Source organism: Pavona decussata, unplaced genomic scaffold (assembly GCF_977016875.1).
Source record: "Pavona decussata unplaced genomic scaffold, jaPavDecu1.1 SCAFFOLD_95, whole genome shotgun sequence".
Lineage (NCBI taxonomy): Eukaryota > Metazoa > Cnidaria > Anthozoa > Scleractinia > Agariciidae > Pavona > Pavona decussata.
Window position 1 is genome coordinate 560001 of NW_028145512.1, and position 23428 is coordinate 583428.

The window sequence follows — 23428 nt, forward strand, 5'->3', positions numbered from 1 at the left end:
TCGAGGATTAACGTTACTCGGCTTTCGAACAACCGGGCCCAGATTATTAATCTTGAATCGTACCACTGTCTCAAGTCACATGAGCGTACTTTAGATTATTAATCTGGATTCGTATTACTGTCTCAAGTCACATGCGCGCACGTCAGATTATTAATCTAAATTCGTACCACTGTCTCAAGTCACATGCGCGCACTTCAGATTATTAATCTGGATTCGTACCACTGTCTCAAATCACATGCGCGCACTTCAGATTATTAATCTGAAAACGTTTCATCTTCTCAGTGTACTATAGATGAAAAATTACGAAAACTAAAGAACTTCACGAAACGTTAATAAAAACCCCTTTAAATATATCAAACACGACAATTGAAGGGACAAACCTTATCATAATTCTTCCCTTTTATCTTTTCTTGCCAAAAGCGTTCATGTTCGTCGATCAGCCAAAAATTATCACCAGTCGTTTCTGTTTGGCCAGTATTCTGATAAGAAAGGAATGTGAAAAACAACGTGAACTTGAGTGAAATTGCAGCAAGTATTGGCATGAACTTACGTGAAATCGCAAGCCGGACATTTCGAAACTCATACACACCTTCAACACCTCGTCTTCCAAATTTGCCAGTTTTTGTTCGGCGTTCATGACATCCTTTGCAGAGAAGAAAAACTCTTCGTCTTCTCTCTGTTGGTTAATTAGGAGATGACTTGAAACCAGCTCAAGAAATTTGACTCACTAACTAATTTGTTATCCAATTTGTTACCTCCTCGTCTCCTGAAAATTCACTTTCGCTGTCACTGCTGCTCATTTTGTGACCATTCACCATGACTCCGACAAAGGCCAAACTATCTAGGTGACAAAAATGTTATGATGAAAGATTCCCGCTTTCAAACCGGTATAGACCGGTTTCCTTGTCGTGCAACCAATTACAGACCGATCACATTCAAATGAATGGCAACTGGCAATAGCTGACTGAGCGGGTGTTGTTGAGGTGTGGTGAGATGACTTTAGATATAACAAGTTTAAACCCGTTTTACCAGTTTCTTTAACCAGTTTTGCAGCTAATTCCACCAATCACATTAGAGCACTTGACTTGGAGAAGTGCCATCGTCATCAGAAAAAAAACAAGCATGGCTTCGTTTGTGCACGGTTTTGATAACGGTTATACAACTGATTTTGTTGAATCAGAGAACTCCGAACCCGACATTGACAATGAAGACGAACCGGACATTGACAACGGGGTGGACGATGCAGCTTTAGAGCCCCACAAGAAAAAAAGAAGGCTGGCAGGTGACCGCTCTGGGCGTCAGCTGGCGCTCAGGCGGTTAGAAAAAGAAGGCGGTGAATTTAAAGTGGCGGCGGACATTCCCAATTTCAGCAAGGCCCTTGAAGAGGCAAGAAATGTTTTCAGTTCATTCTTTGCCGAGGCAGCTTCAGTTGAGGATCAGGCATCCGCCATGCGTACATATTTATCCAGAAAATATGGTGTTAACACGAAGGTAAGCTTAAGTCTTAACCAAAGACTAGTTAATTATCCGTTTTCATTGTAAGCTTAAACATTTATATAGCAGCTATGTACGAAAACTCAGTCTTCTTCGATGGTTAAAAAAAAAAAAAGAAAATAAATGTTTCCAGTCTTTTCTCGTCTTTTATTTTCTAGACAGTTATAGGTATTTATTTTCAGTGATTTTGGGTTTGATGTTTTATAAATCATCCTTTTGCGTCCTTTTTACAATTAATTTTGGTTTTTACTTTTTTACGACTGGTTTTACAATTCCTGTCAATTGTTCTCATGAAAGCAACCTCATCTGGACTATGCTGACTACTAGGCTAGGCTACAAGTTTTGTTAAACCGGCCTCATCTTTAAACAAAGTTGGCATGGTTTAACGCATTGCTTTCAACGTCTTATCAGATGATACCAGCGATTTCATCCCGGTCTGCCGCACGGTCCGGGACGATCCGTCACGATCACGGGATGAAAAATAGCCAAACGTTAACCTAAATTCAAACGTTCTGTTTCGGGATCAAACGTCTGTAAACACGTCGTTTTCTTTCCAGTTCCTTAAACAGCACTTGTACAGCTCGATCACGTCGAGAATTCACTTGTGTTGCCGTCGGCGGCCTTAAGTTATGCACAACAACCCTGACAACAACAGATTGTATATATTGCGCAATTGAAATAATGTGGTGGAAAAACATGTTAAGCTTGGCGAATAAATGAGATGATCAATCAGTAAATGACACAGGCAAACTCGGGAAAAAATCCGAGTGCTCCTATCAGGATTTGAACCTAAGATCTTCCGATTACTAGTTCGGATGCTCTACCATTGAGCTACAGGAGACTCGCGCATCGTGGGAGCAAAGGCCATTAAACTAGGTTCATGGGACAAATTACAGATTATTCTTGCTCGTTGCCTTATAAAAAGAACCACGTAGAGTATATTTAGTGGACGCGGAATTAAAGCCTGTTTGCCCCAGCGTTTAATATATTTTGGGTTCTCCTCCAAACCCGGAGAATGTACAGAAGTTACTTAACTACGGCCGGTTACTTAACAACTGTAAGGCGTTCCTTGTAGTTGTCAAGGCGATATGTGAAGCTTAATTGTTGTCGTCAGCCCATAATATAAAGTTTTTGCCGTGGCTGTTTGCGAACCAAAAGTCCTTGCGTGCCTTCAACATGGCCGCCAAAAGAAGGCTTTGTCCGCTTACTTTGCAGCACTTTATAACTACATAAGCTTACTGTATTTTCTATCGATTGTCCAAATATCTAAACTGGATGGAACCGGATAATATTTTTATAAGATTTAGCTTTCTTCCCGGTGTGAAATTAAACCCGATGATCGACGGCCATCTTGCTCAGTAAAAGAAGTCTGGAAACGTATCCTTTTAAAAAGTTAACATAAAAAGTCTCGTACTGTAGGCTGAGTAAATTTATAAACACTTAAAATAATAGGTTGTTTCAGTGTCTATCGGTTACGCTTTGATTTGCTTCAGTTCGTGTGTTTGTAAAGCTTTACGAAATTTATTTAAGTGATCGGCTTAATTAAAAAATCAGTGATCATGACCTATTTTCCTATGTAAGCTTAAACGTAATCAAGAAGCATTATAATTGCTAGAGCATACATGGGCGTTATATCGTCATTTCTTCGCAGTTCAATGTTGCTTTTTAGGTCTTTTGGTTAGGGTGTATCAGAATACCAATACGCACTTGACATAATTTTTGAAAAATATTAATTAAAACAAACATTGCAGGTCACAATGCTATTCACGTTAGACCAAGGTCAAGATTCAACTTTGATATTGCCAAGTTTCTGCTTTGCTGTTTGCAGCTTTCAAAGTATGCTGTGATCCTTCTTTCCACTAAAAAACCTAGTTTTCCTTAAGGTTTAAAATCAAGCCACACATAACAATATGTAAAATTATATAATTATCCATGACGATGCATAATAATTATACCAATTAATTCATGTTTTTTTTTTTCAGGATGGCACTAATTCTGTGCTGACAAATCTTTTTAAAGTGGCAATTCTGCCACAACCTCTGTATGAAATGGCTTTTAAAATAGTAAAACTTTATGAAGAGGGAGAGCTTGTTCCTCCTTCTTCAAGTAAACAGAGACAGAGGAGGACAATCTCTTCCTCTTCATTTAGTTTTCTAAAGGGCTTAGACCCTTTAAATGTTAATGACCAAAAGGACATACAAGATCTTCTAAGCCAATGGCTGGAGACAAAAATACGTCCGCAAAGTACAACAAAGGTAATGCTGAAACCACTTTATTATCATTTGTTTAATATATTTATAATTACGTGGCATGATATTGAGTGATCCCAACAACATTAATCTGCTTGGACAAACCAAGTTATAACTTGTGTATGCCTCATTGCTCCTCTACTTGATGCTTTCCTTTAAATAACCATACTTGACCTTGTTGCAACGAATTTTGCCAGCAATGTTTCAGCAGTATACTTAGGCGTTTTAAGTGCCAGACCCCTCATGGTACTATTTAAATATTTCATTTGTGCCCAAATTTATAAGTCATGTTAAGCAGATTGTCTTCATGTAGATTTTGCTTGTTGTTAGTTTCCATATTTCCAAACAGTCAGGTATGCTCATATTGTCCTTTGACTATTTGTCTTTCATATTTTGGTTGTTTTATTGCCTTTGGATCACATTATTCTATTAATTGTTAGCTTCAGTGTATGCACAGGGAGTCCACAAAAGTTGGGAAAAAGAAATAAATTGATAAATTATTGACTTACGTTGTTCGTTTCTTGCGGTTTTCTATAGTGCTCATTTGCATAAAATTTACGCGACAGCACTAATGTCGTGTACTGAGTTGTGCGCGAGCTGATCTGTATCTGAGCTCTGCTGACTTTACTAATTATATAAACATGGACAAGGGAGGCAACTTTTTCGCCAAACAATTTGAACACACTCAGCAAAATAGCTTTGAACGTTCGACTTGTCCGCCTCTTTGCAACCAAATTCGTATCAAACGAAAGCTGGATAATTTTGGAACACAATTACCTGTCAGAATCCCAAGAAGAAACAATTTTAAGCCAGCATTTTAGCTCCCTTTTCGCAGTTTTGCTCGGTGAAGTTTTTCGCAACAGCTGCGGCCGGTTACCTTGGCGCAGACGTCACAGATTTACGCGCCATCTCGAGCGAAATGTCGCATCTCCCTACCTCACAAAGATGTTTTTGCGCGACAGCCATGGACAGTCACCACTCCCTGTTTAGTCACAAATTGCGTGAACTGAACTTCTACTTTGGTTTTACTTACAAAATTTAGGTTTGCGCGACAAGTCGGCTGAAATTTATTTCCGGCCTCGCTCAATTTATGACTAAACAGGGAACGGTGACTGTCCATGGCTGTCGCGCACAACGACATTCGTGCTGTCGCGTAAATTTTATGCAAATGAGCACTATAGAAAACCGCAAGAAACGAACAACGTAAGTCAATAATTTATTAATTTATTTCTTTTTCACAACTTTTGTGGACTCCCTGTGGTGTATGTATTTGTTTCTGTTCTAGAATTAGAACTTTACCATTTCTTGTAAATTACAGTTTGAAGTTACTGTCACATATGTTTGAATAAATTTACCAGTGCATTCACTACAAATATACCTATTTGTGTCATTTCAGAGTTCTGTAAAACAAGCTACCTCAAAGGTTAGAGTCCACATTCTTATAAAGTGGAGTTTAGTAATAATGGTCGAATTGTTGCCTTTATAAATTTTAATGTTCTATTTAACCGATGATTTGATTAATATTAAATTATGCACCTACAGCATCAGCGCATTAAGCCGTCTCCTAGGGGGTAAGGAGTTGATTTGGTAAATATCCCTCTCAAACATTGAAATTTGGACCTCTTGGAATCGGAAAATAAAACAATCAATGTTATGAAATGTTGCTTGTATTTTCAATTGGCATGTCCAACTTTCAATTTTCCTTTTGAATGATCCTAGGACAATGCAAGAGATGAAAGAAATAAAAAAATGGCTCTTGAATTGGCTTCTGCTAAGAAGGTACGTAACAAGAAATGGCCTCACAAAAATTATTTATTTTAACTAGACATAATGAGACAATAATTGAATAATAACAATTTTCCAGGAGACAAATTGTTTGGTTTGAACTGGTATTAATAAATAGGGTACTAATTTTCTGTTGTTTGTGAAAGTTCTGACTAGGATAAAGTATGAAGTGTATTTTCCTTCTATGTTCTGGCAGCGAGTATTGCATGCAACTTTTCCAACCACATTTTTTCTGCCTTTGTTTTTTTTTTTTAGGAAATTAAAGAACTAAACGACAAAAACAAAAAACTGAAGAAAGAGGTACAAGTGCTTGAAAAGGTGATTAGCTGCATAGCAGTTTATCTGTTATTCAATGAATGAAATGTGCAAAAATATATCTTAATTTGGTGGACTTTCTACTTTTCTGTTATAGGAATTAAATGGAGTAAAAAAAGAAAAGCAAATGTTAGAAGATGACGTAAAGTCACGAAGAAAGGTATTCTGAAAGTGTGGATGGCTAGCACCTTTAACCTAAAAATTGTTTAAAACTTAACAAATACAGTGACTGTAGTTTTCAATTTTGGTCTTCACTCTTGTAGACCTTAAAATGTCGTAAAATGTTCAAAATGTAGTGGAACAATGAGAAGTAAGTGCCATACACAAGACCTACCCATACGACCCTACCTCAGAATCTTACCATTTAAGCTTTGGATCGAAATAAACATCCTTACAAGTTAACACATGTCAAAAATATATTTCAAAATATCAAAAATTGAGCATAGATGGAAAGGCTGGATTTCCAGAAATTTACAATAGAAAACCGTTTCGAATGACCAACTTGAGCGTCCGTACTTCTGCATTCGCTTGGGTGCACGCAGGCATTATAAACTGCTTACTTGTTTTCCTTGATCACCTGTGATATTTGCTTGTGTGTAATTGCTAAAGTGACACGTGCCCATTAAGAAATATTTATTTTATGAAAACTGTAGTAATTTAAGCCACCTTTATTTCCTCCTCTCTCGTTGTAACATTTTTCTTGTATTAAATCCAGAATATGCAAGCCTTGAACAATATTGTCACGTTCCTCAAGGAGGAAAATGATGATTTAAAAGGGGTATGTTATAATATTAGCTTGTTAGTTGTTGAACTTTCACATACACTTTAAAATTAAGTACCTATAACTGATGAATTTATAATAAATTGTAATTGAACTGAGTGGAGTGCAATTTAGTCTGAAATCATACTCGTGCTTTCAAAATCGAACAAATGGGCACGGCACGAGTTTGATTTGAAATCATGAGTATTATTTTACTGTTGAGAGACAATCTGATTGTAAGGATCACTAGTGGTTTCAAAATGAGTGTAATACATTTTTTACTTAGCACGTAACTTCAATGTGTGGTTAATTAGATAAATAAAGATGGTAGAAAGGGTGTAACTAACTAGACAGTGTATTTAAAATAGTACCAAGTACTTAACACATTAACTTTATGTAATCATATACTAGCAAGGATAACTTAAACTTCACTAACTTGTTTGTATTTTACAGGAGATCCAAGCATTAACAAAGCAGAAACAACATCCTACTCAGTCTGATGCTGGTAGTTGTGATGGACACTTGGTTGAGAAGGTGCATGGCAATAATAATGTTTGTGTTACTTAATAATTAGTATGTCCCTATAGTGTGTGTGTCTGTTAGGATGCATTGTAATAATTGCAACTTTCTTTGTCAGTAAACAATATTTCACTTGAATGAAGTGACTTTTCAGTTGTAATAATCAGTGCTATATGTATGACACAAATTCCCATCTTAATTACACATGATCTCCTTCTGTTGGCCAGAAAACTCTGGGCCCGGTTGTTCGAAAGCAGATTAATGCTAATCCCCGATTAAAAGTTAACCGAGGTTTCCAGCTCGCTCGTTAAAAATGTTTTTAAAATCAAATTTTAAGCTAATGGCAAAGGAAATTCAATGTCAAAACTGAGGGACAAAAATCTTTTTGAAAAATCTTTATTGTTTAGTAATTAAACTCGAATCAAAGTTCTCGTTAATCTAGGATTAGCTTAATCGGCCTTCGAACAACTGGGCCCAGTTCAATAGTGCCCGGGGCTTGGGTTTTTTTCAATTTTTCAATGACATGCCAATCCCTCACATTAAAATCAATAACCTTTTAAAAGTACTCAAAATGAAATACATTATGAAAGAAGTGTGCAATATAATGATTACACGGAATTCCCGCAGGGCAGGCCGTGTCTAGGTTTGGGTCGGGTATCTTTTTTTCTTCTTCGTTGTAGTCACAAATCGACAAATTAATTTAATATGCATTAAACTGATTGTCTTCAACAAAAGAAGACCAATCAAAATCTATTATTCGGGCACATATCACGAGAGAGGGGACCCACTCATCCCTTCCTGTGGGACGTCAAATCATTATTTGATTTATTCATTAAACCTTGATTAAATTCTACCCTCTCCCAGAAGGGATTTATTGTTCTGATTGTCTTGAACAAAAACAGCCCAATCAAAATCTATTATCGGCCCGTATATCACGAAGGAGGAGACCCACTTATCTCTACCTGTGTGACGTCAAAGCAAGTCATTATTTCTAAAAGTTGTTTCTGTTCAATGGCGGCTACAAGTATGAATTTAAGACTCCGATCTGTCGTTTTCAGAGAGAAAACAAACCTTTTTCAAGCAGTAAATCGAAATAATAACTTCTAGGTAGTACTTGACAGTTGAAACAGTGGAAATTGGGAGAGTTCACAGCCAAGAAACTCCGCTTTCAAAAACATATCGAATAATCAATGCGAAGGATTTAAGAGCTATAGGAGGCCAGACCAGTTCAGCGGGGTCATGACATTATGGCAGAGTTGTTTCTGGTATGATTCCTAGTAATGCAACGATAAGTTTCACGCAGTATATCTGAATAAAACCATTCAGACAGTTATTTCAATTGCCAAGGGAGGATAGTTTTTAAGTATCTGAGAAACATACAATAGGGAATAATTTGGCCCGGGGCTACATTATTATAAAGCATTCCGTGTTAATGCCATTAGCCTGGCATCTTGTTGATTGAAATATGAAGATATGGGATACACATCATCCCTAAGTCTAATTAACTTTGAATGACAGCTTTCTAGAAACACTTACTGTAAAAAAAACATGAGAATTCAAATATTATTAACTAAAGCAGAAAATAAATAATAGAAATAAAATTAAATAAATGCATTTGATCTAAAGCTATTTTATTTTGTCAATGTGTTGTCTCTGTAGACGCCTCTGGAAGTGGTTAGGATTAACCATCAAGTAAATTGTTCAACGTTGGAAAAACTAAGAACACAACAGGTGATACTGATTGACATATACATGTGGGAGTATAAGATATCAGTCACAGAAGTATTTCACACCTACAATGTTGGTCACATTTAGATGGGACAGATCTCACCATCCTACCCTCTCATGAGAAGGGGGAGGGGAGTAGGACATTATCTTTTTCGACTTGGTTGTAAACTGTCACAACTAAACTTGACTAAGACTGTAGCTAGCATTTGGGTAGACAAAATTGGTCCGATTCCTGCTTGGGACACATGAAAACACTTAATAATATGTCATATGTACTGTAAAGAAAACTGGTACGTAAATTATGATCTTCTTGGTGAGTGTAGTCCTGAGAAGGACTGTTTGTGGTGATTCAAACCATATTTTACAGTGATGGTTGTGAAGTTGCTCAACATTGAAAGGTATTTTGTTTCCATTTCAGAAACAAAGTGAGACCTCTGCCTCTCAGAAACAGACCTCGGTAAGTTCAGCTTGGTGTTTTACAGTTATGCACCTCTTGTGAAAACCCTAAAGCTATTATTATTATTATTATTATTATTATTATTATTATTATTATTATTATTATTATTATTATTATTATAAAGAAAACATTATGCTTGAAAGTAGTCTCATTTTTATGGCAATCAAATATTAAAAAAAAAAAAAATTACCGAAATTGTGTATGAAAATAGTCTCTTTTTCTAATGAAATAAATTGTAAATAGGTTTTTGATAGCCCTTTTTTATATACTTTTAACGTGTGAATAGCAATTTGTGTGGAACATTTTAATGGCCTAGGTACAAGACAAGAAAGCCATGGGTAAAGATATATTTCATCAGTGCGAGCAGGGATGGCGCAGTGGTGAGAGCACTCGCCTCCCACCAATGACTGGCCCGGGTTCGATTCCCGGACTCGGTGTCATACGTGGGTTGACTTGGTTGTTGGTTCTTGTCCCTGCTCCGAGGGTTTTTCTCCGGGTACTCTGGTTTTCCTCCCTCCACAAAAACCAACATTTCCAAATTCCAATTCGACCTAGAAACAGTGGAGAGAAGAGCCACCCCGTGGATTCCACTGAAATTCCCATTTATTTATTTTTATTTATTTATTTATTTATTTATTATAATATTAATTATTATTATTATCATTATTAATATTATTACTTTTACTAGTGTATTACTAGCATAGTCCTGAGAAGGACTGTTTGTGGTGATTCAAACCATATTTTACAGTGATGGTTGTGAAGTTGCTCAACATTGAAAGGTATTTTGTTTCCATTTCAGAAACAAAGTGAGACCTCTGCCTCTCAGAAACAGACCTCGGTAAGTTCAGCTTGGTGTTTTACAGTTATGCACCTCTTGTGAAAACCCTAAAGCTATTATTATTATTATTATAATTTATTATTATTATTATTAAAAAACATTATGCTTGAAAGTATTAAAAAAAAAACTATTACTATTATTATTATTATTTTTTTTGTCAACTGTTCCATGAAGTATAATTTGATGTTTTTTGTTCTTGTTTTTTTCTCCATTAGCCAAGTGATGACAAATGCCTACTGGCAAGTGAATTGGACAGTGTAGATGCACTTCCTGTTGACGTTACCTCAGAGGAGGTAATTGCATTTATTTATATTTCGTCAGCGTCATGTTATGCACAAGACTTGCTGACTTTTTTGTCCAGATATTTTTGATGAAGAAGACGAATTTGACGTTATTGTTCCATGAAGTATAATTTGATGTTTTTTGCTCTTGGTTTTTTCTCAATTAGCAAAATGACAACGAATGCCCAGGCAAATGGGACAGTGCGCTCGCTGTTACTGAGGAAGACGGATCCGACATTGTTCTGCCGAGTGAGGATGACTCCATGGAAACACCTGAAATAGTAAGTACCATGTCTACGTACATGTAGTTTAAAATGCTTCTGCAAAAGATGGGCCTGAATATTTAAGGTTTATTCCAATTCTTCATTTAATGTATACACTTTATTGCAGTTAAAAGTTCCCCTGCAACTGGAATTTCAAAAGCAGTTTGAATTGGTGAGCTAATTTTCTCTCCTCCTAGTCATAGATACTTTTAGCTTGATGTTTAAAAGAATGACAACCAATCCTTTTTTGTCTGAATTTGTTTTTGTTTTACAAATCCTCAGTTTGTTTCATGATTCGATGTAGAAGTCATAAGCACCAGACTTACTCTTGGAGCACGAAATGAGCATAAACTTAGATACAGGCTGTAAAAACAACCCCCCCCCCCCCCCCCTCCCAATTTTCTTTTTCTAATGTAGGGTAATCATCAATATTAAAATCACCATTTTGAAATCAGCTGTGTAAGCTACTTGAGTGAGTGAGTAAGCAAATTTTATTTAATTACACAGGGTAGCCCGTTCAGCTCTAAGGCTAGTCTCCATAGGGGTCTTGTATCTTAAAAAATTATTTACATCAAGAATAATTATTAAACTCTTACATTTAAAATGCCCTTTAAAAATATGTTGCTAGAATATTAGTCAAAGAACTAAAATACAAAGCCTAAAATTAATTAAAATACAATGCAAAATCACGTTCAAAGCCTAAAATAGTATAATAGTTAGATAGAAAGAAATGTCTTGCTTGGCAGCTGAATGTTTGAATGCTTAATTTCACTCTTCACAATGTTTAAAGGAAATTTTTCAAATATTTCTGCGCCAGTCAAAAGGTAGGGCCTTTTCCCAAAATTTTGTTCAACGTTTAGTCTGGATATATACCCAGGTGGAAATCTTATTAAGATCTTGTAAGATCTTACAAGATCTTGTAAGAATCTTATAAGAATGAAAATAACACTAAGATCTTAATAACATCTTGTTAAGATTTCATATCTTAATAAGATCTTACAACTCTTCTTAATAAAATCTTAATACAAACTATACAATCTTCAGCATTTTAAGATCTTATAAGATCTTACAAGATCTTACTAAATTCTTGTAAGATACTTGTAAGAATCTTGATAAAATCCTCAACCTAACAATCAATAAGATCTTAAACAGCTTTTAATAAGATCTTATCCATTTCTTAATAGTTTCTTATTAAGATCTCATCAAAATTTGTGACAAGATCTTATTAGCAATCTTGTTAAGATTTTAAGAATTAACTTACAAGAATCTTGTTAAGATCTTACTATAAAGTAAAGTAAGATCATAAACAAATTTTGATAAGATCTTACCTATTTCCTAATGTTTTCTTAATAAGATCTTAATCGAAATTTGTACCAAGATCTTACAACCATTCTGATTAAGATCTTACCACCTTACAATAATATTATCTTTGTAAGATCTTAGCATAGATAAAGAATTAAGATCTTTTAAAAACAGTTCTTATGAAGATCTTGTAAAACAAAAACAAAATCTTCTTTGGTTCAATTTTTATTAAGATCTCATAATATCTTACAAGAATCTTGACAGGATCTAAGAATAAACATGCCAGCAAGACTCTCACACTGACTGTGATAATCCCTTTACTTTCTTTGAAATTTAGTTGTTTGTTGTGACACCTTGTACATCTTAATACTGTTTTCTTCAGTGTTCTAAGTTGATAAACGCTATGTAGACATGTATGTTTCTAAACAAAGGCTTAAAAGATGTGACTGTTAAGACTTACAGTTTGCAGTTTACAGATTGTATTTGCATAAAAAAAACTAAATGCACAGTCCTACACTGAAACTCATTTGTGAAAACATTATTACTTACAAACCTGCATTAATGAATCTCAACTCCATTTAATGCCAGAAAGAACAAAAATGCTTTAAATCATAATTTCTACGATTTTCATGCACAATGCTAGCTTTTAAAATGAGCAAGAAAACGTGGAAAAGCGTGGAATCACAGCAACACCGGCAGCCATCTTGGATTTCATTCAGACTGGGAAGACTGGGCACCATTTTGGTCAGCAGATATGCCACTGCAGGCTCGGAGGAAAGACCGTTTCATGTTAGATTTTAGGCGGGATTCAAGTATACAGCACAAATTTCCTCTGGATTTTGCCTCTGTTAAGCTAAAAAAAATGATGGCTTCAAGCAGCAAACTGTGGACAACCACTTTTTAGAAAGAGGTAAGTTTCGTTACCAATTATTTTGTGAAAGACTGCTTGAAAATGTGTGGTGATCGTCCACGCGAATTACAGACATTTACATATGCATGCTGCTTCTTGAAGATTGTTGAGGTGGTCATTCCCTATTTAGTTTTTATATGAAGCCTTTGCAAACGTTTTTACGGAGTAATTTGTGGCCGGGTTGATATCATGACAGAAATGGTATAAGCTGAAGACTTGAGTGATCGATCTTGATTTGGCTTGAAGATCAGTTTATGATCTTCGTGGAGTGTATGACTTATTTTACTCACATCAGGAACTAACAAGATTGTTATGGGTGAGAAGCTCACTGCAACATTGTCTAAATTAAAGTTAATGGCAGCTTAGTGGTCACTGTGATCACTTAGAAGAACTGACTTAAAGTGCACAATTTTCTGTTTCACTGTAGATTTTCAACTCCTATCCCCATTTTGTTGTCAAGGTTGAGACTCAAGACTGCAACTTCAGAGTCAACTCAACAAATCCTGCTCAATAAAGTCACTTATAATTATGACTGCTGGAATCTATTTTAACTGATTTAATTTTGTTGTGAATAAGTGACTTCTGCTAATTCTACTCTGGAACAATAATACTAAATAAAATTTTGTAACTTACATAATGGCAGTATTTGATCAGTACTTGATATCATAGTTGAAAACAGCAAGCAATAAATTATAAAGGGGACACTAAGTAACAATCCTCTTGATCAATGCAATCATTTTTTTCTTATAAATCAGGCTTTTATGAACTAGTCAAACCTGCATTAGGAATAGTAATATTTAGCACATTGTAAATGGTTCAGCCTAAACTCAGGAGTTTTGTAAGCATAAAAGAAATGTAAATGGGCAATTGGCTTAGAGAAATCCTCGCAAAATAAACTTATAATAATAATAATAATAATAATAATAATAATAATAATAATGATCGTTTATTCAACCTTTTTGCAGTATAAACTGAATTAGGCGGGTCATTAATTACATACAAATATATCGGACACATACACTGTAAATATAACTGTTAATGTTAATACATATCACATTTCGCTATTTTAAACAAGATTCTGGCATTCTCGTGCGGTTCACACAATGATGATGTAATCCTGCTCTTCAGTGGGTTGTGGCTTAATCCAGCTACATTCCATTCCCAACATTTGTAAAACAAATAATTATTGTTTTTAGTTGCTTCACTGAGTATCTCTTGTATATTGGTGCCATTCTTTTGGCTGAAAAGTTGAAAGGCTCTGCTCGCAAACAGTATAAACTCTCAATAGTTGTTGAAACGCTGCTCCCCTTTCCTCTTGTTCAATGTTGTTTGGGCAAATTGGCGTGCAGGTCATCATTGCTTCCATTGTACTTAACTTAGGAGGAGGAGGTAGGGAGACACTTCTAACAAACAGTGTTTCAACATTTTGATGCCAATAGAAGGCTGCTGTCAGCATTTGCTCAGAGGCAAACGGTACATGATGATTTGACCAATGGAGGCATACACTTAACCTTAGTTAATAAATAATTATTGTTCTAATTGGTAGCTTTTTTAGCAAAAAATTTAGGAAAATAGCATAAAAAATGATATCTTGTTCTTTTGTTTTTAATTATTTTTCTTTTTTTCTCCACAGGGGCCATACAGGATAATTTCAAGCTTTCATGTTTTCTTGCTTTTAACATGCAACTGAAAGGAATTATTGGGGTTTTTTGTTTTATGTTTATTTTTTATTTATTTGTTTATTTTTTAACACTAAAGGATATTATTGTACCAGTGGAAACCAAGCTCTTATTCAAATGTACAGGTGTTTTTAAGGTTGCTTCTTTCTTGAGAAAATAATACTGGCAAATAATAATTCTCTGGATTGTTTAGAAAGGCTTTAAAGCTGCCAGATTAATTAAGTCAAATAGATTATTATTAGTGCTTCTTTAATTGATGCAAATAGAAGAAAAAGTTACATGTAGAACTGTATCCTAGTCTAGAGAACATTTTGTTGGTAAAGGTTTGTTTCTGTCACTCTTGTGGATTACAATAATAATTATAGTGCTGTTGATCTTGTGAGCATGCATCACAAGAACTTGAATATATGCCTGTTAAAAAAGCTGTATATGGCATTGTAGTCAATGAAAGTTTCCATCATGTTAACTTGTGAAAATTGTTGTGATAAATTTATTTCACATTAGCCAAGATTTAGCAATAAAAAGGTTATCACACATGATTTTTCTTGTTGGTTATGGTTTAACAATGGCCCATCCTTTGAATCTTAGTGCTATGAACATATCCACCTCAAGTCAGTTTCTAGGTACCTATAGATTTTGTATTGTAAGCAAGCTGTGATCAAACTCTCAGGAACACATGATTCTAGTTTAATTTTTAATGAACCAGTGTAGGTCAATGTCAGAAATGTCAGGGCAATCCAAAAGAAAATTTAAGTATACACTTCAGGTTTTTCCCTATTTTGCAGCTTGCTTGGAAAACAAAATCAAATCTTGGCCCTTCAATTTATCCTGGTTATGGATCTCCCAAGACTTTCTACAATTTTAATTGGTAAGATCCTGACAATATCTTAGAAAAACATGTGAAGAAATCTTATCGAAATCTTGCAAGATATTGGAAAGAATCTTGTAAGATCTTGGTAAGAATCTTATGAAATCTTGTAAGATCTTGGTAAGAATCTTACAAAGTCTTGTAAGAATCTTATGAAATCTTGTAAGATCTTGGCAAGAATCTTATGACATCTTATAAGATCTTGGTAAGAATCTTATGAAATCTTGTAAGATCTTGGTAAGAATCTTATAAAATCTTGTAAGATCTAAGTAAGAATGTTTTAAGATATTGTTAGAATCTTATAAGATCTTACAAGATCTTGTAAGAATCTTGTAAGATCTTGTAAGAATCTTGTGACAAGATCTTGTAAGATTCTTGTAAGATTCTTAAATAAGATTCTTAATAAGAATCTTGATAAGAAACTTAATAAGATCTTACTAAGATCTTAATAAGATTTCCACCTGGGTAGCCTCATTAAATTTGCCTTGTGGAATAATTGTGGATTTTTTTCTCTTAGTTGAAAAAGGATGAAAAACAGACCGATGACAAGAAGGTTCGTTAAATTAAAGGATAAAAATGGCATGAAAGTTGTACTATTCAACAAAAGTCAAGCACTCAGACTTGATGTTTGTAATAATCCTAGCAGGTAACCCCTTAAATTACTTTCAGTCTTTAAATCGCATATGACATTTCATTTTTTTAATGCAGGGAATTGTTGGAGAGTGCCTTGTGGCAGTGGCGTATAGCGACACACCGCAGTACTTTGTCGGGAAAATAGTGAAGGAAGATGAGATGGTCATGAGCATAACTTTTATGAAGGAGTTGGAGAGAAACAGTTTCTTCTGGCCTGCAGACGCGATAATTGAAGACGTGGAGAAGGAGCAGGTTTTTGACTGCAATGTTAGAGTTGTAAATGACAAGAACAACCCAAAATGTTTTCTGATCTCCAACAAAGAAGGACTTGACAGCAATGCCAAAAATTGCCGATTGAGACTACTTGCAGCAAGAAAAAGAGCTAGGGTAAGCAACAGTTTCTGTTTGAAACGTTCAAACAAATGTTAGAAATTTTGTTTGCTTCGATTCACACATCTGCTCTGTTATTTTAATAAAAATTATAGGGTTTGTTCAGTTGTTCCTCCATTTGCCCAGTTCTTCTAGATCGTGCTATTCATGGGTATAAACATGTTATAAAAATTAATAATGTTAATTGAACTGAGTGGAGTGCAATTTGGTATGAAATCTTAGCGCTAGTTTGATTTGATGCACGACACAAAGTTCAATAACCACTTTATTACACCTAATTTGAAATCACACAGAATTATTGTCAATACTAGTAGTAATCGAAGATTATAGTGCGTCGACTTAGGCCCTTAGGCACCCTACTGGGTTGCATTAATCATGTTAAGATTACAATAACCTGTAAGTATAGTTGCAAAACATTAGCTCATTGTCTCGGAACAATTGTCAACAGCCATTAGAAACGTTTTATGCTACCAGTCCCAGGTGTTTATCGGGCATCCTACCAAGGATGCAGCGGATATTTCAGAAAGAAAAGGATCTTACCTTGTCTTGCACTTTTCGTTTTGTACTTTTCGCAGCGAAACCACGAGGAACGGTACGAAACGCACGCGGGATGTCAAGATGCTATTGTGACATTTTTAGAATGAACGGTGAAAGAAAAGTGCCTCGGAGATGCATGACATGACCACACTGAAGAAACGTCTGTGTTTTTTTAAACCATTTTTGCACTTTTTGATATTTATTTTTATATCAATCATATCCGATATACAACCTTTTCTCGATTTCTCGCGCTTAGTAACATAAATGTGCACAGAGGTAGATTCTTAGTACAAAAAGCGGTTTTCTCCACACTGAGCAAGGGTTATATACCCGAATATATATACGCGTGTGTGTGTGTATGTGTGACGGTTTTTTCAAAACATTATTAATATCTATTTTTATATCAATCCCATCCGATATACAATCCTATCCGATATACAACCTCTTTTCTCGATTACTCGCGCTTAGGAACATTTACAGCGGTAGGCACTGGGTACGAAACGCGCTGGGCATGATGGACAGTCATATTCATTATGCTATTGTGACGGTGCGATTTTAATTTGCACCGACATATTTTCTCGATTTTTTGCGCTAAGGAACACGCGCGCTGGGCATGACAGGACAGTATTGGGACGACTCGATTAGGAAGCGTCTCCTTCGTCGACGCAATGAATATTTTATTTTTGTTACTTCATTTCCATTTTGATGGACTAAAGAAAGGTTTTGATTTAGAGCAAAAAATGGTGCACTGTTGAGAGCCAATCAGATTGCAAGGATCACCAGTGATTTAAAAATGGGTGTAATATTAAACAATAAAATTTAACCAATTTCTTAAAAGCTGTATTGAAACTTTATGAAGAATTTCCCTTACGTTGTAATACCTATGGCTGCAATGCTACAAAGAAAGACCTTCTTTCTCCACTTATCTGACAGATAAAGGAAACCTGTACCTCTTACTAACAGGATGCCTGTGAAGACTGAGACATATTAAAAAATGCAAATATCAGAGAAATAAATGGATGATGGACTGCTTATTTCGTTATCTTAGGTGCAACAGGTGTGGGATGACGACAGTGCTCCCTATAGGAAAGTGGGTCATGTCTTATGGAAAGATTTGAAGATGATCCAAAAAGAGATGACCCAATTGGAAAAAACAAATGTGCTGAACCTTCTTAAGGCAGATACGGAATGGACACCTGGGTGGCTTAATGACGAGGTAGGAAAATGCTGGACTATTTAAACCTAAAAAAAAGTAATATTGTTGCTTACAAAAAAGGTCACCTTAAATCTGAAATGATCTTTTTGTCCAACAGGTCATAAATGCATATATGAGGATAATTGAAAAGAAAGGGACTAAAACGGTAAGTTCTAGATTAACATTAATCGCTTCTAAAGGCACGTTGCTGGCTGAAGCTAGATTACGACAACAGTGTCAGCAGATCTTCTCCGGCGTATTTCCAACTGCGCAAGTCATTGACTGAAAATATTTGCACAGTTTTTCTCCATCAAGAATATTTGGTTATTTATTTGCAGGGTCTTATAACAGCCACCTCCTTTTTCTTTGATTCTGTGCTGAAAAAGCGAAATTGGAGAACGAGGGTAAGTTTTTCTTTCTCTTTCTTTTTTTTTTGGGGGGGGGGGGGGAGGGGTATTCAATCAGTACTATTTAAGTGATAAAATAGTTAATGGCAAGGTGAAGATAGTATTTCTTTGGTAATGATGTATTGTTCTAGAAAGTGACACAGGCATACTCTGATTTTTTTTCCGAGTTTGCCTGTGTCACTTTCTAGAATAATAAATCATTCTCATTCATTCACCAGGCTGAAAATATACCGGCATCATATTTATTTCAAAGAACTAAATTGTATGACATTCTCTTTCAAATCTTAATTTGTCAACATTCATTTAAAAAACGTTTAAGTTGTTGCCTTGAGGTTTTATTTATTTAATATTTATTCAGTGTTATTTTTCAAATTAGTTGGACCTCTCTAAATACAAGAAATTTGCCTTTCCCGGCCAATTCACCAAGAACGGACATTGGCAGTTGGGAGTAAGTAAACAAATTTTTGTTCTGTACGTAAATATACTCTCCATGATGAACCTATTGTAGTCGGCCGAGGTGATTTTGATGGACATGGTGTCATAACGTTTATATAACGTCATACACTGCTACGCACTTGAAATTACGTATATTTCCAGCCAGAACAGAGGCTTGGCCCAAACTCTTCACGTCACCATAAAAGAATCGCTTTAACATGAAAGGGCATTTCTTTTAACTTATAGGTTGTGGATTTGGAGGGGAGCACCATATCGCTGGTGGACCCAGCAGTTCAAGCCGCAGAGGCACCCCCTGAGTTTTTCAACCCAATCAAGTAAGTATTTGAAAATAAACTTTTAGTGTTGGTGACATGCTTATAAATGTCCTTACAGAGCGAATAGCCGAGAGCAAATAACGAATGACCGGCGTCCCTTTTTTTCTTGTCACTTACCATTTTTCTCGTTTACTACAGAAACTTCCTCAATAGCAGGAAAGGCCTTGAAGATAGGACCTGGTATCCTGGGACAATTCAACATCCTACCCAAGACGACAATATTAGCTGTGGGTTGTATGTGTTGAAGGTGGATAAAGATTTCAGTCTTCTTTACCTAGCATACTTAGCAATTCGTAGTACCACTTCACCGGTAGTGTGACTTATACACAGGAAAGCCTGTACCATTTTTTTTTTTTAATCTTAAAAGGTTTAAACCTGGCCATGGGCTCAGGCCCAATTATATCAGTGCTACAGTACTTCATTAGTTTCTCTCTCAGCAAGTAATTTTGTAGGGGTGATGCAATTGAAAACAGCGACGCTTACAAGTAGATTACTAAAAAGCTTCCATCCTTATTTTCCCTAGATTGCTGATTGCATAGCCACAGAGTCCAGCTTGGCATTTGACGAGGTAAGACAGCCTCTAATCTACAATTCTAATTTTCACCCATTCTCCCCAGTTTTGCATTGCAATGCTTTTGTTGTTATACAATAATTTATACAGCAGACTAGAATGATTGATTCCTCGTAGCCTAGGTGTAAAAAAAACGCCAGCTACAGACATAACAAGAGCATCGCATATTAAAAGTATTCGAAATACACATTTTCGGGGGTTTCAATTTCCCAAGAGCCATCTCCTCAATCCCGATGTAGTCACTGTGGTTATAGGTGGCAGATTGCGGAGTCCATTTGTCTATCGATTTGGTAGTTTTAACACAGGCAGCCCAAGCTCGCGTCACTATAGAGAACGTGTAATAATTAAATTATTACAAGTGGGATTATTTCTTTTCAGTGCAAGCAGCCATTGAAAATTTAAACGCGATGTAAGAATCTGTATGGGAAATAAAATACTGTAGATTATGAAGTTTAAAACTGCCAAGCTCGCGTCACCAGAGAGCATGTAATAATTAATTACTAGTGGGATGATTTCCTTTCAGTGCAAGCGGAATTGAGTTACAGGCAGCCATTGAGAATTTAAATGCGTCATATGATTTTGTACGGGAAATAAAGTACTGCAAATTATGAAGTTTAGAAAACGCTAAATTTAACTTTCATTCAATAAAATGAATGAGACTGACAGCTTATGTTACCGTTTCTGGCATTCTTTGAAACCACTGTCATTCCCTTCATAAGATGGAGTCAAGGCAGCTCACTAAGATTTTGACTGTATTAGCTCCGTCTTATGAAGGGAATGACAGTGATTTCAAAGAATGCCCGGAACCAACAAGTAATTAATTATTACATGCTCTCTAATGACACAAGCTTGGCAGTTTTATTGAATGGAAGTTAAATTTAGCGTTTTTTTAACTTCATAATCAACTTAACAAATCGACGGCAGTTTTCTATGGTCTATACTCTTATAGACCATAAAATGACGTCTAAAAATGTTCAAAACTCAAGTGGAACCACGAGCCGCAGGCGAGTGGTTTCACTGCCAAGTTTAAATTTGGACATTTTATGGCATCATTTTATGGTCTATAAGAGTATAGACCATAGAAAAGTACCGTCGATTTGTTAATTTGCAGTAACATGGAAAAAGTACAAGCGGAATTGGCTATTTTTTCGTTGAGAAAGCGCGCGCGTTGCATCTGACGTCATTTTTATTGTCTGTACTCTTATAGACAATAGCTACGAGCCAATCAGCGCGCCAGAATTTGGACAGTTATTATAAAAAGTATTTTATTTCCCATACAAACTTTTATAATGCATTTTATTACACCTACAGTGTATTTTGAAATCACTGTGATTTATTCACGAATCGGACCATTTTCCCCTCTAAATCGCGTCCTTTTTTAGCCCTTGAAAATGAATATGAAATAATAACAACCAATCAGATTTTACGGCTTACTGTACCTGCTATAGCTAATCAGATTGCAGATAGATAAAGGGCCAAACAAGTCATTTTGGGGGAAATTTTGTAATTTCTGTTCCCCATATTTCGCCTTTTCCAAAAATTTATTAATATTAACAAAAAAAAAAGTATGATTTCAAAATGGGTGTAATAAAGTGGTAATTGAACTTCGTGTCGTGCAATTTTGGTCTGAAATCATACTTGTGATTTCAAATCAAACTCGCGCTGTGCGCTTGTTCGATTTTGAAATCATGCGTATGATTTCAGACCAAATTGCACTCCATTCAGTTCAATTACCATTATTAATTCTCAATGGCTGCTTGCACTCAAAGGTCATCATGCCCACTGGTAATTAATTATTACACACTCTCTAGTGACGCGAGCTTGGGCTGCCTGTGGTTTTCATTTTAAACAGCGAGTATGTTGGAGTAATTTACGGTGTTTTTGTATTTTTGCTTTAGAGAGATATTGATGAATATCGGTATGAAGTGGCTTATGCACTGATGGAGTAACTACGGAAGACTTGAGCATCATTTGCGGGCCTGTACAGATCTGAGCCAAGAATAAAATAAATTTCCTTTACTGAAGGCACAGCTGTTTACTCACAGGAACCCCAAGCTCTATGAGAGATATAGGCCGTGACCTTTGCGTGAGTGTTGTAATTTGAGTGTCAAGGCGACTATTGCATAAGGGCAAAATTATAAGGATTTGTGTGGGGAAAAAAACGATTTCTACTGAACTCCCTTGTCTGTTGTCCTTTCTCTTATGTGGTTTTTGGAGCGATTGAGCGCGATTACAGTGGGTTTTAGTAACATTGATATATATATAGAGAGAGAGAGAGAGCGCGAAATTAATGGAACTAAAACTCACCGAAATCGCACTCAATCGCTCCGAAAACCAGATAGGAAAAAAGACAAAAGAGAGTTCAGGTATGGAAATTTTTACTGAAAACTCGTTGGTATTTTAAAATTGAAGTAGGAGTGGGTTTTTCCATACAAATCCTTATAATTTTGCCGTTACGAAATGACGGCCCTGTGGCTCAAATTACAGCACTCGCGCAAAGGTCACGGCTTATCTCTCTCATAGAGCTTGGGGTTCCTGTGGTTTCCTGGCGTAAACTGAATGCAAAAATGAATTCCTGGGGCATACTTAAAAATTATACTTTTTACTCTTTATTTTATGTCCCACCCATACAAGGAATCCCGAATTGCAGAACTTGATCAGCATTAATTTCAACCGTAATTGTATTTTAATACACAGCAAATAAAGTCAACGAATCCCAACATGACGCTTGTAAAGGTGATCATCACGTGAAAACTGGTCATCACTTGACCAGTAAATTTGTCACACTATAAGCTTTATTTAGATTTCATTAAAATTCATGCGACCAAAGAGGTAATTTCTTACTGGCTACATAACATCTGATTAAACTTACATACATCTCTGACCATTGGTACTCAAATATAGTTTTGAGATTCAGCTGTACTGTCTAAAACCTTCTAAAAGTAAAAATCACTATCAAAATATTCCTCGTTTCATTGGGCTATCTCTTCCTGATTAAATCCTCGTAACTGAAAAACAAGAATGAAAAAGAATTAATATGTAAATTATCGAATGAACTTGTCACTTTCTATCATCTTCTTGCACTACATCAAAAGAACCCTCCTGAGAGAAGAAATTAAATTAACAACTAATTTGTGTAGTATGCATGCATATTCACATAACCAGGCTCAACCTTTAGACAAGATCGCAGTCAGATAGAAATCCAACTCTTCGCACTAGACTTGTGTGCGCACTTAAGATTATTAACCTGAGTTCATTTCAGCGGCGGATGGTTGATCATATACATGCAATGCTTCGTACTAGACTCGCGTAACCACTCTAGATTATTAATCTGATTTCGTTTCACAGGCGGATGGTTGACCATATACATGCAAGACTTCGGACTAAACACGTGCGTGCACTTAAGATTATTAATCTGAGTTCATTTCACCGGCGGATAAAACACCATATACATGCAAGGCTTCGGACTAAACACTT

The 23428-nt window shown here is 35.8% G+C and overlaps 3 protein-coding genes and 1 long non-coding RNA gene across 4 annotated transcripts in view; 3 read left to right on the plus strand and 1 right to left on the minus strand.

Moving 5' to 3' along the window:
• Positions 1-818, minus strand: part of LOC146472965 (uncharacterized) — a 9219-nt gene extending 8401 nt beyond the window's left edge. Inside the window, exons 1-3 of the mRNA XM_085118872.1 lie at positions 756-818; positions 590-676; positions 381-479 (exon numbers count right to left, since the gene is read on the minus strand). Coding sequence (XP_084974998.1) covers positions 381-479; positions 590-676; positions 756-818 — 249 coding nt within the window. The remainder of the gene's footprint in view (positions 1-380; positions 480-589; positions 677-755) is intronic.
• A 1883-nt stretch (positions 819-2701) lies between these two features.
• LOC146472966 (uncharacterized) lies at positions 2702-6621 on the plus strand. Its single transcript, XM_085118749.1, has 6 exons — positions 2702-3749; positions 5140-5166; positions 5463-5522; positions 5784-5845; positions 5934-6003; positions 6559-6621. Exons 1-5 carry the CDS (start codon positions 3543-3545, stop codon positions 5938-5940), a joined length of 363 nt encoding a protein of 120 aa, XP_084974875.1. The 5' UTR covers positions 2702-3542; the 3' UTR covers positions 5941-6003; positions 6559-6621.
• Positions 6562-22170, plus strand: LOC146472967 (uncharacterized). The gene is made up of 17 exons (XM_085118873.1): positions 6562-6621; positions 7057-7137; positions 8782-8853; positions 9269-9307; positions 10361-10438; positions 10594-10707; positions 10817-10861; positions 15966-16001; positions 16157-16468; positions 18057-18224; positions 18322-18369; positions 18542-18607; positions 18987-19058; positions 19292-19380; positions 19519-19627; positions 19904-19948; positions 21850-22170. The coding sequence occupies exons 1-17, from the start codon at positions 6562-6564 to the stop codon at positions 21898-21900; spliced, it is 1485 nt and encodes a 494-aa protein (XP_084974999.1). The 3' UTR covers positions 21901-22170.
• Positions 12225-15913, plus strand: LOC146472968 (uncharacterized). The gene is made up of 3 exons (XR_014866483.1): positions 12225-12901; positions 14535-15203; positions 15366-15913. It is a non-coding gene; the product is annotated as an uncharacterized LOC146472968 (long non-coding RNA).
• Positions 22171-23428: the final 1258 nt, after the last annotated feature.